General features: G+C 40.9%; 1 protein-coding gene across 1 annotated transcript in view; it reads left to right on the plus strand.

The window, feature by feature from the left end:
• The window catches only part of GPC3 (glypican 3), a 357,395-nt gene extending 341,365 nt beyond the window's left edge, over positions 1-16,030 (plus strand). Inside the window, exon 8 of the mRNA XM_081125313.1 lies at positions 15,503-16,030. Within this exon, the coding sequence (XP_080981439.1) occupies positions 15,503-15,672 (170 nt within the window). The 3' untranslated portion in view covers positions 15,673-16,030. The remainder of the gene's footprint in view (positions 1-15,502) is intronic.
• The last annotated feature ends 463 nt before the right edge of the window (positions 16,031-16,493 follow it).

Below are 16,493 nucleotides of genomic sequence, written 5' to 3' on the forward strand. Positions count from 1 at the left end.
TTACCATGTTGTTAGTCAAAGGGGGGCTTCAGGTTTCTCCCCTGGGTGACCTAAGCTGTAATCTGTCTCTATAGCCCTCTGTTAATACTCCTTCCATTTGTGAGGAAATTATAGAGACTGGAAAAGATCGACTTACTTTATCTAATCTCTTGGCAGAGAAATTAAAAAGACAACAGAAATTGCTGTCTGACCGGTATTCTGCATGACATAGGGAGTACTGATCAGGACAAATCAATCAAAGAAAACAATCTCTGTTTAAGAAGAATGCATCTTTAATCATGGTGATTCCTTTAGTAAGTTGCTTTCTCTGGTGACATCGCATACCTAATTACAGTTTGTTCATTTTGATTTTCACTTTACATTGTTGCTTACTGCTTATGCGGTTGCGGATTTGCAGACTGGGCAATGAACTTATTACTGGCATTAAAAAATTCTCAGTCAAGTGGGTCTCAGGACCAAATGTTACCACTTTGGGAAGTGAATCAAGAATCACCAGACAATTATATTCCCTTTAACACTTTTTCGAAAGACTTATTTTCCACCCCCTTAATGATTCACATTATTTTCTCTAATAAGTATTCTCAGTATCCTCCAGAATAAAATTGTGGGGGGGGGGGGGGAATGAAAAACAAGTAAAAAGGATACAATCAGACCACAGTGACAAGTTATATTACTAGGATGTGTTTCACAATCCAGTTTGTGTAGTTTAATGTAATACTAGTTTTCTTTTCTTTTTTTAAGTCTCTCTTTCCTTCTCTCTTTCTCTCTCTCTTTCCTTCTCTCTCTCAAAAATCAATAAGCACACATACACACACATATATTTAGAGAGAGAGAGAGAGAAACATACACCCACAACCTGGACATGTGCCCTGACCAGGAATCGATCCACTGACCTTTAAGTGCACAGGGATGACGCTCAACCAACTGAGCCACCCGGCCAGGGCTCTACAGCATCTTTTTAAGAAAATATCTCCTTTCTCTCCCAATCTTTTCCAACCAGTCTTCCCCAACTTCTGTCCCACTGTCCTGCAACTTACTTCCCATGCAGCCTCCATTCCTACATGCCAGGGTTATTCTAGGCATATACCTCATAGAAATACACCACATAATGCAGAGGTGTAGGTCAGGGGTTATTCACCACAGCATTGTGTGTGCCAGGGAGAAATTAGAAACTAACTAAATGGCAATCAGGAGGGAAATGGCGAAATGTGTTATATTCATACTATGGAATTTATTGAGAGGATTAAAAGGAATGAAGCAGTTCTCCTTGTATTAACATGCAAATATTTCCAAAGCATCGTAAATATGTATCATATGCATAGAAAATAAATTTACCAGTAAATACTCCTGGGGAGTTGTGAGAGGGGCAAGGTTGTAGAGGGGGCTTCCTTTTTTTTTACTCTACATACTAAGGTATTGTTTGGCTCTTTAGCTTCAAGAATGTATTCATTTGTTGAATAATAAAATTAACAAAATAAAGACTAAAGTGTGGAGGGTGGTTTGCTGGAGGACAAGACAGCTGGCTGTCTCAGTTCTCCAGGTGAGAGATGATGGGAACATAACCTAAGTAGTAGCAGTACCAAGCAATGGCAATGGAAAGGAGAATTCAGAAAATATTAAGGAAAGAGAATTTACAGGATGTAATAATTAATTGAGCCTGGAGCATGAAAAAGGAGGAGGAATATAGGGTGATTTGCAGGCTTGGACACTCGGATGGCTAGGTACAGGCACTTACTTGTCAGTAAATTGGGAAATCCTCAGTGATAGATAAAACTAGGGGCATAGATGAGAGCATTCAAAACTTGTAAAGTGAGAAGAGGAGAGGGCCAAGAGAGAAAAAACCAGCCTGCAAAGGAAATAAAAGTTCTGTGAGAATGATCTGAGAGGCAGAGGTGGGACCCAGGAGGAAGCTGTGTCAGAAAGTAAAGGGCACACCAAGTTTCAAGACAGACAGTGGCCAACAGTATTGGAAGCTGCAGAGAGCTCAATATGAAAAAGAATTCATTGAGAGCATAAGGGATCTTACTGGCCGTTGAGCTGATGAAAATGTTCTAAAATTGATGATGATTGCACACCTTGCTAAATTTAAAATGAAAAAAAAAATCTCTTGGAATTTAGTTTGGGGCAAGCTATGATTCCAAGTGGAACTTTCCAGTCTAATCTTTTCTTTTTAATGGTTGGGAAAAGCCCCATGAAATAAAGTGACAGGAAGCACCTGAGATTACCAGTGCCGCATCCTGACCCTCCCTCACTCTCTTGCAAAATCAAAACCTACTTTATATGTTTGATTTGCTTTTCACCAAGCAATGAGTATTATCCGCCTATTCCCTGTCTCCCTTTTATTAATTGTAAAATAGTTGCATTGTTATTTAGCATATATATCCAGAAGAAGTTTAGGGTGCCAGGCTACAAGGTCCCAGTTTTGATCTGTTTTTGTTGTTAATGATTACATTTTAATGTGTTTAAACAAAGCTTTTTTTATTGGCCCTTCAAGGGCTTTTCACTGTAAAATCTCATCATTCATTTTCCAATAATACCTCTATTATGCTTAGAGTATGATACCTCGTTCTTCTTGGCATTTCCCTTCATAATTTGACTTGGCCAATAATAAGATAGATGGATTTATCTTCATTAACAAGCACATTTGATGTATTCTGTAGACATGTAAAAATAATATGGGAAACTCCTATCCCATCTTAGTTATAAGAAACCAGAGCTGCCCTTGACTCTACTTAATTAAAGTATTCATTTCTTGCCAATAGCATATTTTTATTTTGGTTCAGTATCTTCTTGCTAGTTTTTATATGTCTCATTAGTGATCTGAATGCCTGGCTGCCACCTTCTCTGGTAGAATTTCCCTTTTTCCCTTTTACATCTTTATAGGGATGAGTTTTGGCCACTTGACATCTTTTTACCTTTTCTTGCCTCCCTTTGGACTTGCTTGCTTTGTTCTAATGCCCACTGAGCTATTAGTGTGAGGGTCATCTAGCTATTTCTCCTCAGTTGCCTTCTCCTTGGTTCCTTCCAACTTATGTCCTAATCATGTTCCCCAAATGAACTTTATCTGATGACTCTTATTCCTCTGGATCCTGACCATTAGGTGACTGCATTGAGGAAGATGCCTATCACCTGTGAATTACTGCTAATCATTCCCCATTGGTAGGTAAAAATTCAATGTAAACAATTCCTGATTTGGTTGCTTCACCTTCTATGTAGGCAGTATCCCCACATGACTATCCATACCATATACGTACATTTCATACTGCCTGATAAACATTCCGATGATTTTTTGAGTCCTAGTCCCAGCTTAGCAAGCAGGAAAGATTATGCGGTTCTTTCTCCCCACCTTTGGCAGGTCAGTAGTTACTCCCTTAAAATTATGTCTTGGTTGATAACTACTTGGCAAACTTAAAGCCATCCTCTCTAAGCTAGTTGTGATCCACAAAAGACACTGATCCCTTTCTTTGAGAGAAGATCCAAAGCAGTCTCTTTAAATTCCCCTCCAGACAGTGTCTGTGTCAAAAGGTCATTTGAACCCTGTCCCTTCACCCTTCATACCTGCTATGAGACCTCTAAAGACCTGAAGGAAATCCTAGAATCTCAGGGTTATCAGAAGCTATTTACCTTTACCCTTATTCTATGTGTGAATCCCTTCACCAATATCTCTATCAAATGCCTATCCAAAGTGTTGTGGACCACCTCTGGAGATAGAGCTCACTGCCTAGAGTCAGCCTATGCAATTTTCAGATTGCACTATGTGTTAGAAAGTTTAAAAATTTTATTGAAGTCTAAATCATTTCCCCCTAGGAGAAAGACAAGGCCATCAAACAGCAGTAACTAAAATGGCATGGCTATGGAACAAGAAAAAACTGAAATGGAGACAGAGAGAAGGGAAATTGAGCGAAGGGGGCATGAGCAGCTACAGGAGATCAGGCCGTGCCAGAGAAAGAGGTCTGTGGCGCTGCAGGGGCCAGTGAGGGAATCTGAGCTGAGAAGCAGGAACGATGCTGACAGGTAAACAATAAGGGAATGGAAACACTGGTGGAAGAGTAAGGAAGGAGATGCTATAACCCCTTCTAGAATAAATGAAACCCAGGTTAGAGGTTTAAATCAAAGTGAGGAGGAGCAGAAAAGCATTTATAAGATTCAAAATCTGTCAGAGGATCCCAGCCTTACCCTCTGCCTAAGGATAAGGAAAAGAACACTGTAGGGACAGGAGAGAATGTTTAGTAGAGCAATGACTGGACAGAAGAGAATAATTGGACATAGGGCATGAGGTTAAAGAGCGATGGAAAGAGAAAATGAAGTGAATAGAGAAATCAAAATAGGGGAAATGAAAACACAGAACTTTTAGGTTAAGGAATTATATTTATTCCTGTGCCAGCACCTAATTGTATTTTCCTGGCAGTCATCTCATGGACCTCTGCTAGGTGAACAGGATGCTGGCATGTTTTACTGCAGGGACTGAAGTCTTAATGCTTTGTAGTATTGTAACCAACCAAGGGACTTCATTAACGAAGCTATATTTTGATGTCACAGAGACAAGCACTGAAATTTCAATCACCAGCGGCTCCTGCAGTTGGGAATCAGTGGTGATGGAAAGGGCAGGGTGTGGCCCGGAGATGGGTGGATCGTGAAGCAAAGGCAGGAGTCAAAAGTGTGGGAACCCAATCATGAAGGTTCAAAGTGAGAAATAAATGGAACCTAGTCACCAGAAAACCTACTTTCTGTCCAGCATGGCACACAGAATGCCAGTATATGTCAGCTGCTCACATAGCAAGGCATCACGTTCCAGGCAGCAAAAGGGAATAAGAAAATAATCTTTGTAGATTCTATCCACACTGAGTGTTGTGAACTGATGCTGTGGGTAATGAGAACTGGCTGTTGTCAGAAGGGCTTTGGAATCTAGAGGTCAGGGTTTGAGCCTTGCCATTTGCTTCCTGAGCCTCCTCCATTGCCCTACCTTGGTCTTGTCTTCATCATAGCTCAGTAGGGCTCTTCCTAAGGAAATCATCAGTTGATGAGGATCCCTGGGAAGGGTCTCTCTGTTAAGGACATAGCCCTTGACCTGCACACACTCAATAGACTGGGGATATGTGTTTAGTCGTGGAGCCATTCATTCATACATTCATTCAGTCAGTCAACAAACATGTTTTTAAGTGTGTGCTAGCCAAATACTGTACTGTGTTTGAGCTGGAGAGGAATAAGACCCATTTCTTACTTTGATGGGGCTCATCGTCGAGTTGCGGAGAGGAATGTAGCAATGACTAACTCAACAGTGAGGCAGATTGAAAGTAGTGCTATAACACAGGTACAGGCCAACAGATAGTCAGAGAAGGAAGTAATTAATTTGGATGGGGTGAGAAGGGAAGTCTTCCCGGAAGAGGTATCATGTAAAATGAGGCCAGAGAGAGAGAAAGAGAAAGAAAGAGAGAGAAAGAGATGGAGAAAGAGAAAGAAAGAGAGAGAGAGAGAGAGAGAGAGAGAGAGGAGAGAGAAAGAGACAGAGAAAGAGAAAGAAAGAGAGAGAGAGAAAGAGAGAGAGAGAAAGAGAAAGAGAAAGAGAAAGAGAAAGAGAAAGAGAAAGAGAAAGAGAAAGAGAAAGAAAGAGAAAGAGAAAGAAAGAGAAAGAGAAAGACTATCCCAGGCTGAGGGAGCAGCATGAAGAAAAACATGGGAACTTCAAAGTACTTGCCATTTTCAGCAAATGATGAATGGGATGGTATGACTGCAGTATCCATTGATGATGAGGGAGGCATTTCATGATTAGAGAGTTTTTTTAAATTCAGATGCAACAATTTAAGGAGGCTTTTCATCTTTCATTTCTGAGGACACCTGCCTGCTCTTGATTTCTGGCCTGCAATGTTCCCACACCCAGGATGAGGTTTTTGGGGATTTAAGCCATTTTGACCTATTGACTATTGTGTTAATAATTTTCCTTGCTGTTGGGCATTGCCAGGACATTGTAAGCATTTTAGTTCTCAGGTATACTTTTTGTAAGATTTACCACAGTTGATTAAAGATGGAAGGTTACCAGACTTTGGGTTTTCCCATTCAAGTATATCTAAAGCCCTGCCCCAGATTCTATTAAAGAACTGTTCATTGAGCATCTTGAAGCTTGGGCTCCAAGGGACTATAAGGCCACTCCCTCACTCTCCTGATCCATCACCAGCAATTGCATTTGGCTACAAGTGACATTTTGTGTTTTCCTTCTACATCCTGAAAACCTAATGATGCATGCCTCTGTACTGCATCATGCCTGAAATTTATATTATAAACAGAGCTCAGTGAATCTAGACTATGAAATTTTTTAATGAGGACAGAGTATATTCTTTGATCAATTTTTGTTACATGGTTTCAGCTTAGCATAATTTTTGTGAGTCACAAAAGTAAATGTAAGTTTCCAGAGGTTCTATGAAACTTTTTAAAAATACTTAGTCTCAGATAAAACTCCTTGACAAAAATTGCCCTCGCCCTTCTTTTCCAATTTAGAAGTCGTATCTGCAGTTCTAGGGTAGTGCTTAAATGCCCAAAAGACCTAACTTTTTTGTTTGTTTAAATATATCTTTATTGATTTCAGAGAGAGGAACGGAGAGGGGGGGAGAGAGAGAGAGAGAGAGAGAAACATCAGTGATGAGAGAGTCATTGATCGGCTGCCTCCTGCACTCCCATGGCTGGGGATTGAGCCCGTAATCCAGGCCTGTGCCCTGACCGGGAATCGAACTGCGGTCTCCTGGATCCTAGGTCGACGCTCAACCGCTGAGCCACGCCCGGCTGGGCAAAGGACCTAACCTAATGACTTTTGCACCAAAGGAGTATGATTTTGGGGTAGAGCTTTTATATCTGGTATATTCACACACACTCACCCCTCTACAAAACAAAATACCAGAGTAGCAGTATATTCTCCTTAGGAACTGAGATGTGTCCCAGATGCTATTATCTTTTGGTTTCTATTCTTTTTAATCATGTTAAAATATATATAAACATAAAATTTGCCATTTTAGCCATTAAGTGTACAATTCAGTGGCATAATTACATTAACAATTTATGCCACCATCCCACTATTTCCAAAATTTGCCTAATCTGCCTATTTACATTTAATATAAATGAAATCATATACTATATGGTATTTTCCTTCATTTAGTGTCATGTTTTCAAGATTCATATGCCTTGTAGCACACGTCAATACTTGATTCCTTTTTGTAGCTGAATGATATTCTATTGTATGGATGTACCACATTTTATTTATATATAATTATCTATCATCTATTGGATTGCTTTCACCTTTTGGCTATTATAGATAATCTGCTATTCATGTAGTTTTACAAGTATCTGAGTATTTAGTAAAGGCTGTTTATGCATCAAGGATAACAAGAAATAGCATTTCCAAAGAAGCCTTGAGTTAGAACTATGGAGGCACCTTCTAACGAAGTTTGGTTCTACAGATTAGTTAGGTGATGTGATGTTGATAGCAATGCCACAATACTTCACACACAGTCAAGGTGATAGTGCTTCATTTCACTCACTCTCAAACTTCTCTGCAGACTAATCAGTATTCAGTGAATCCGAATCAACTCCCATTCTTTCCTCAAGTCAGCACTATTTGGTTATGACCCAACCACCCTACTGAAATTTTTCTCAAAAATCTCCCATAACCTTCTAACTGACACAGATGAGGAGGGCCAGTAGTGTCTTCTCAGTCCTTCTGTTTTGTTACCTCTGTGACATTCGACAATGAGAACGCTCCCCTCTTTAAAATGTTCTCTTCCCTCGCCTTCTCTCAGTCTGTTCTCTTCCTCTTCTCTCCTGGCCCTAGCTGAGCAGTATCTGTCACCAGCTTTTCCACTGGCTCTCAAGCCCTTTACTTCCATGGGAAGGAGTTCACCTATTCTGTGGGAAGTAAAGCCTTTGATGAGCTGTGATTCCTGTGAAGCTGTTAGGCATCCAGGGAGAAGGATTTTAGATGTGAGAGTAATAGTCGTGACACTCCTGTGAAAGGTGCTGATAATTCTGGTGCTAATGAAGAGGACCAGCAGCTATACCACTACTCATTACTGTGAGGTTTTCCAGGATGAGTTATTCTCTTTCTGGGAATATGACTTTAATCATGATCTACCTAAATAAGTACAGTAGTAGCCCATATTATAATAAGATTCTACAGTAAAATGGTTTATTTTTCAAAGGGCTTAAGTGATATATATATATATATTTTAAATATATCTTTATTGATTTCAGAGAGAGGAAAGGAGAGGGAGAGAGAGATGGAAACATCAATGATGAGAGAGTCATTGATCGAGCCCGCAACCGGGCATGTGCCCTGACCAGGAATCGAACCCCGATCGCCTGGATCCTAGGTTGACGCTCAACCGCTGAGCCACGCCCAGCCGGGCAAGTGATATTTTTGTTTGTTCTTTTCTTAATAGCTGAATGCAACAGAGAAGCATAGTTAGTGGTTGAAACCTCTGGAAATCATTTTGTATTAGAAAACTAAGCAGTCTGAGCCCCAGTTAAGGGCATTTACTATGGTGTTCCCCTTTTGACAAGTAAGTTGTCATAGAAAAGGCCACCTTAAGTCATTAGTAAGGAATTTGATTTAGAGTATCCAGCTTGGTAGTTTACAAAGCCAGGTGACCTTAACAAGTTGCCTAACAGTGATTTTAGGACCTTTTCACCTAAGTACCCCATACATCACAGAAGAGTGAGAGTGAACACCTGCTCCTGAGGATCTGGGACATAACCTAAACGTCCTAGTAAACATGAGACATTTTTTATTGAATTTATTGGGGTGACAATGTTAATATGAACATATAGGTTTCAGGTGTGGATTTCTATGTTACAAGATCTGTATATTGCTCTGTGTGCCCATCTCCCAAAGTCATATCTTCTCCCGTCACCATATATTAGGACCCCCTTCACCCTCCACCCCCTTCCCTGTGGCAGCCATCACACTGCTGTTTGTCTCCAAGAGTTTTAGTTTTATATCCCACATATTTTATGAAGTCTTAAATGAGCTTGAAAATAGTGCATTTCTACTCTATCCTATGGCCTTGTATGTTTTTGTATAAAATAGTGTGCTTCCCCCTCTAAATCCCTAGGAAGAAGCATGCCATGGTTTTGTGTATTCACAGCGCACCACAGTGTAACCTGAAGATACACATACCCCAGATTGAGAAGCAGAGGACTATAATAACAGAGGTCATGCCTATATTAAAGGAAAAACCATTGTATTCTTTAAATATCCCATAGTTGCAACTGAGGATGTTTGCCAGCTAAAATTAGCTATAAGCAAATAAGTGAGCATCTCAATGCCCCAGCCATCTTCCGGGAGCAGCCATTGTATTATTCCCAGGATTTATGACCATTTAATAGGCAAGATTGGCAGTTCACTTGTTTGTCACGAAGGCGCATATAAAGTGGGCCCATTCTAAAAGGAGTCCCATTAGACCAATTAAAATCCAAAAGCCTCAGGTGTGCCAATTCCCCCTCCTCTGATCTATCAAGAAGAAAATCTAGACTCCCAGAAACTCAAGGGTCATTCACAAAGTCACTTTCTTGTGCTTTCAAGTCCAAGTAGTCATTTCACACCTGAAAGTTCACATAGGAGGGGGGCATTGATGTAGCAGGAAGGAGGATTGTGCTGAGGGGAAGAAAAGGAAACGAAGATCTGTTTGGGATTCATAAGTTAATGGCAGAGCCCAGGGGCTTCTGTGGGAGTGGGCAGCGGAGTGAGCAGCAGCGCCATGAACATGATTTCTCCAGAGATACCCGCAGTTTCAGCCTCTGGGGTCTGCCAAGTAATGTACTGGAGGTTTCACATATTCATATCTTGGGGGCCAACTGTACACAGCAAATGCAAAACACAGGGATAGCAGTACTGCTCTGTTGCTATATTAGGACCACATTGAAGCCATCTGCTGGTGCAAGCTTGGCAAGAAAGAAACCCCCATGTTTGGCTCAACAGTAGCATTCTCTCCCCTGGCATTTTGATAGCAGCTTTTCTTTCAGACTGCCCTGTGAAGTCTGCCTGCTGGTATGGGTGAGGCCCCTAGAGCAGCGATTTTCAACCTTTTTCATCTCATGGCACACATAAACTGATTACTAAAATTCTGTGGCACACCAAAAATATAGTTTTTGTCAATTTGACCAAAAAAAAAAAAAAAAGTATAATTTTGATTCATTCACACTGGACGGCTATTGTTGTGTTGGCCGTTGTCATTTTTTTATTTGACAATCTAAGAGAAAAGAGGTCTGTTCTCCTGACTAAATAGTCAGGTATCACATGTTTTAAAAACTCTTGTGGCACACCAGTTGAAAATCGCTGCCCTGGAGCAATGCATCACCCTCCTTGATGCCATCAGAGAGCATGAGCTTTGCTTCCTATCATATGCTCAAGACCTCATTGGCTTTGTAAGGGCGCAGACAAAGGCGTATCTCACTGGCTGGCAGATCGTCTTTGGCTGCCTGTGCATGACTGCTTGATGCACCCCAGGTCCAGTCACTTTTCCCCCAATGCTTTATGTGTACTGGCCTCAGTGGAAGCTATTAGACCAGGGTTTAAAGAAAAGAATAACAGTCCAGCCTGGACTGACTTATTACTGATGTCTCTTATCCAAGATCAGAACAGCTAAACAAGAAAGAGGATTCTAAATTTGGTAACTGATGAAGATCACCAGAAAAACTCATACCCCAGAGAAGCAGATGATTGAACCTACTTGTTGATGGAGGCTCTGCTAGGGGCAGCCAACTTGGCTTCTGTGGGCAAAGGAATGATTGCAGCCTGCAGCAAATTGTGTCCCTCACTGGGCCCCAAGAGCCTTGGAATCAGAGAGAAATAAAACTAGAAGGAAATTTAGAGTCCATCCAGTCCAACACCCTGATTTAGCAGATGGGATGAGTGACTGAGTCCCAGAGGTGAGGGAAATGACTTGCCAATCACATAGTAAGTCTAGCGTAGCCTTTTTAGGAATTCCACCAGGAGATGGAATAAGAGTAGAGGGTTCCACACTGAGTGCTCTACCCAACAGAAAAAGCAGAAAAAACTTGCAACATAACTTGCAGACCATAATGACTGATGATTATTTTAAAGGGTTTATCTAATCTGTAACGCAAAGGACCTGGGGGCAAAAAGAGTCAGGGCTGAGTGTGTAATTAGTATGGATTTTTGGGCCTACCCTCTCAGCATAGTTAAACTGATTATAAAAAGAAACATATTTGGATTTAACCTGAAAATCTTACTGACCCAAAAGTTTCTCACTGATAATCAACTACAAGATAGAAATATTTTATGTGCATTTTACAATGTGTACCTAATTCAACCAACGTATGTTGTGGAAAATCACTGATAAATATTAAATATGAGTGATTTAAAAGAAAATGGTTTCTGGTGACTACCCTAGTACATCTAGTTTGTAAGAAACTGAGAAAGTTTAGTTTGGTGTAGATTTAGCTTCTTTGTCATTTTTTTAAAAAAAAAACTTATATTTGCTACTGTCTGATCCCCAGATACTGTTCCCACAGGCTGCTTTTTTCCAAGACAAGATTGATAATTCTCTCCCACTTAGGGCTGTCCTCCGAAATGTTAACATGATTTTTCTCAAAAACACAAACCAGATTATATGGTTTCCTTACTTAAAAACATTCAATAGCTCCCAATTACCCACAAAATAAAGGATTAGCATTCCTAATCCATCATGATTTATCTATTCATTGTCCTTCCTGCCTTTTATCACCCCCCACACAGTGCGCACACACACACACACACACACACACACCCACCCCTCACAACAACGTATACTCTATGCTCCCTTCCAACACAGAGGCTGCTTGTTCCTACTAAGTATGCCCTACATACAGTTTTTTATATTGGTGCTTTTGCTCAAGCTGAGCCCTCTTCCTAAAATGAATAACCATTTCATCAGCCCCGCCATAGTTTCACCCATCCTTCAGAGTATAGATTATAACCCAGTTGATGCAAAAAGCCTTCCCAGATCCTTCCATTTGGAATTTTTCCCTCTCCCTTCTGTCCCCATGGCAGTTTGCTTATGCCTTTACCTGATCGCTTTCTGCATTCTGCCAAGTAGACGTGTCCCCTCGTCCGTTTCCCGTGCTGGAGCGCAGGTTATATTTCCCCTGTTCAGGTGTGTCCATATTTATCTTTGACCAAAATTCTATTTCTTCTGTCTCTCATAATGCTTCCGTGGTCTGCTAAACTGTTCCCTTCATCTCTAATCTGTGATGGTGACCCAGGCCGAGGCCCAGAGTGTATCTTCGCTGAAATTCCCATCAATATAAGCCCTAGGAACTTGGCTGAGGGACTGGATGAATCCATTTGCTGCTACTTAATGGGGGGCCTCAGGAAACCTGTAGCCACAGCTCAGGAAGCACAGAAAGGTATCATTCTGATTCTTTCTGGAGGCAGAAGATTTGACCAGGCTTTGTGCCTGGGGCATCTACTGGCCCTGGCCATCATTGCTGATTTCTTCAGAGAAATATAACTGATATGATCATTTCCATTCTGGCTCCTCAGACCCAGAGCTCTTCTCAGTATTTCACAGAGCTTAATAAGGCTACTTAATCAAGTTTGTGATGAGTTTTATGTGGAAACACTGACTTTTGCTTTGCCACTGAACTCTTGGACTAGCCTACTGGATGTTATCTTCAGTGTTTCTTCCATTCCTTTGCTTCTTGGTAAAATTCAATGCCACAGCCCCCAAATCATGCTGTAGAAGTATTTTCATCCTTCCATTGGTGAGCTTGGTGGCCAGACTCATTTAAGGGTACACAGGAGGAAATCCAGTTTTAACTGGATGTGTTGGCTCCTGAGTCGTGGAAGAATGAAATAAAAAGTTCTCTTCGGTAGCATGTATTTCACTAATCAAGAATTTTTTTCAAGAAGGAATCCATTACTGCTTAATCACTGTACTCTATTTAGTATGCAAATTTTTTAAGAGACGGTATAGCTTCATATGAGATTTAGATTCAGACCTGCGTTCAAATAGGACCTCTGTGACTTGCCCACTGTGCCAATATGAGCAAAAAAAACTGACCTGAGTTTGACCTTCCTCCTCTGTAAAGTGGGATTTATAATACTTACCTCCTTACGTTGTTGAGACGGTTTAATTAAATGAGATAACATATAAATAGCTTAGCAGAGTGTCTGGCACACAATGAGGATTCGATAATTGGTAGTCATTTTTATCATTCCAAAACATAGGGTCCAAGAGATAGAAATAACAAAAGAGGTCTTTGGTGGCAAAAAGGATTAGAAACTACTAGAATCAACATAACTGCTTGGTTTACCATAACTGCTATAATACACAAAACTGTTTAGTGTTTGCAGATTATTTGAAGAGCAAGTTAAGTACTACAGGCACTGAGTGGTAACATTAATAGCTGTTTCATCTTAATGTTGGGCAAGGGGAATATCCAGAAGAGGAATCTGAAAGTGATTCTGAGAGTGCTCTCATTCGGGAGAATCCTAAAAATACTCCTCTTCATTTAAGCTGGGAAGTTGTTGTGAGACCTAAGGCCGGGCTTTCAACAGATACAGCCATATGTGTTCTCAACTGCGGTGAAACCTGAGCGTGACCTAAGCCCGTGCTATCCTCGCCGAGTGACAGCTGACCTCGGCCTTTCCCGTGCACTCTGCATAGCTCGCCCTTCACAGAAAGCGATCTGATTTCCAAGGAGTGTTGCTCTTTGTTCTTTTTCTCTTTTTCTTTTCTTTGTATGTATTTATTTTGTGGAGAGAGAGAATCTAGATTAGTCTGCTGAGTTGCTTTTCCCTGGGTAAGAGGGTTTCTTGGAAAACTTGAATTATCGACACTCAAGAAGAAAAACTTTCTCAGTTTTGAAGGAACAAAATGTAGTCAGATTCATCTATATATTTTTTATTTATGTATATTAAAAGTTATGAAGTCATTTCTTTATACAGCAATGAAAAATTGTAATTAATAACACAATAAAATATTTATATTGAATGAGAATCAAATGATTCAATAATATGTATTCAAATTAATAGGAAAAATGTCAATACCCGTTAGATAAAAAATCAAAACATATGAACTGTTAGGTATTGAGAAGTATAATTAGTAAACAAAAAGAAAAAATTGATTAGTAATTCAAATACATGCAAATTAAAGAAACCCTGAGATATTATCACATACTGACTACAATATGTTTTTTGACTGAGGCCCAGTAAATTTGGTTCCCTCATAATTGCTGGCATTATAAACTGCAAACGCCCTTCTGGAAAATAGCGTCATGGTCTGTGTAATCAGACCCTCTAGCCTGGATCGCCCTCGCCCTGCTGCCGGCTCTCACCAGTGCCAGCCTCAGAGCAGCCCTGGGCCTGGGCCTGCCCCTTGTGCACCCGGGACCAGCTGAGGCTTCACACTTTTCTCCCCGTGACGTGCTGAGTGTTTCATCCCCTGTAAGAGGAGCTCTTCCGTCCTTTTCCTTCCTTCCCTCCGTAGAATCCCAGCCATTTCCTCTCTGCCGGTTGCTATGCATCTGTCTCAGTGTCCCCAAGGGATCTTTCCAGCTCCGTTGGCCACAGGACAGTTGGCTGGTGAGGTTGCTCACATCACATCACCTTCACAAGCTATTGAAATAGAAACATTGGTGATTGAGTCTAGAAAAGCCAAGGAAGTAGATTTAAGCTCTAAATCTGGGAAAGCAAATCTGAAAGAAACTGAGCCCTAAGCCAGGGCCAGTCATCTTGAATTTTCTAACAAACCAATATCTACTTAGATTTGCCTTCGGAGAGACTTTCTCATTAGGGCAACCTCAATATCCCAATTCCTTTTCAGAATGATGAACATATCATAAACAGTAGGCAGTCAGAGAAGGAGGATCCTTACCCATGAGCCTTTCCTTAGTCTTAATTTGCTTAGTTTAAATCTTACGTATTAGATCAATTTAACTTTTTGTCATTTTTTATTTTTAGAAGGGATGAAAAGACCATATAGTAAAAGAAGAACTATTTTGGGAAAAATAAAACACCTTTTAATGGCAATCTACCTGGTCCTAAACTCTAAAGCAAGGTTCCCAGGAGGGAATCTATATGGGGTGCAGGGCCCAGGAAAGCTGCACTTGGATTCCACAACATCCCCTCCCCCTTTAACACACATATACACAAGAAGACACATAGAGTTACCCACACCCCACCTTACATTTTGATACCAGTGAGATCTGGTGAAAATGACTTTCAAGCGGAGCTTTGCCAGGAAGGAGATGTCGCAAAGGGCCAATGTGCAACCTAGGGCATGGATGGAGCCACAGCGGAGAGGGAAACAGCCAGCCTGCTCCTTGTTAGTATGATCTCTGGAAGGGACACCTCTGGTCATGTCCTTCCTCTGTTTCCCCACAGACACGCCCCATCTCTTTTCCACCTCCTGGCAGCCGTCCTTCCCAGCAGTCCAGACAACTGCTTGAGCCATGAATAGTGTACACCTGGTACTGTTGGTAACCCTGTATTTAAAATTCTCCTTTCTTTTGGCAGAACTGGCTTATGATCTGGATGTGGACGATACTCCTGGAAGCAAGCAACATGTGAATCAGAACGACAATGAGATAGTCGCCTCTCACAACCTCGGGAACGGCCATTCCCCCATGAAGGTTCTAACCAGCTTGGCCATCTCTGTGGTGTGCTTCTTCTTCCTGGTGCACTGACTTCCTAGTGACAGCACCTGTGCTGCCTTCAGCACCCTGTGGTCTTCTCTATAAAGGGGTCCACCTTCCTTTTTTTTTTTTTTTTTTTTTATCTCATATGCCTCCTCTAGCCATTAAGTAGAAGACTAACCATGTGTTATGTTTTTGAAATCATATGGTATCTTTATGAGGAAGGTAAATTTTAGTGGTAGTATAGATTGTCCTTTTGTAAAGAAAAAAAAAAAAATCAACTTGTGCCAAATTATTTTCCTATGTTTGGCTGCTAGAACATGGTTACCATGTTTATCTCTTTTTCTCTCTTTCTCTTTGCATGGATTTCTTTGAAAAAAAAAATAATAAATGCTCAAATAAAAATGCATTGGGTCTTTTTTGTAAGCTCTCATATATGGTACTATGTAATACTTTTCCTCCTTTGCACCTAGCTTTTTATTCAGCATAAGAAAATCTCATCAGGTGACAAAAGGGGCCTTGAAACCTACCTCCCTGCCACCTTTTGGGTGTGTATCAATCCTGGTCCCAAACTCCAGTCAAAGCCACTCCCGCCCAACACATACCCAATCCATAATCTCCATTCAGAAACCTTGGGTTAGAATGTCTTGCCTATGAAACTAAAGATATCTCAAAAAGTTCCACTGTCTCTTTACAAATTTCACTTTTCTGAAAATGATTTGCTCAAACAGAAATCTTCTGTGTGGGTTGTCCACAGTTGATTGAATGATATTCCTTCATCTCCCAGACCAGAGAGGTGGGCCAAACAGTGCCAACAAATCATTGCCCAAGCTTCTCTGCTGTGTCTCAGGCTTGTTCTCTGTCACACTCCA

Source organism: Miniopterus schreibersii, assembly GCF_964146895.1.
Source record: "Miniopterus schreibersii genome assembly, chromosome: X".
Taxonomy (NCBI): domain Eukaryota; kingdom Metazoa; phylum Chordata; class Mammalia; order Chiroptera; family Miniopteridae; genus Miniopterus; species Miniopterus schreibersii.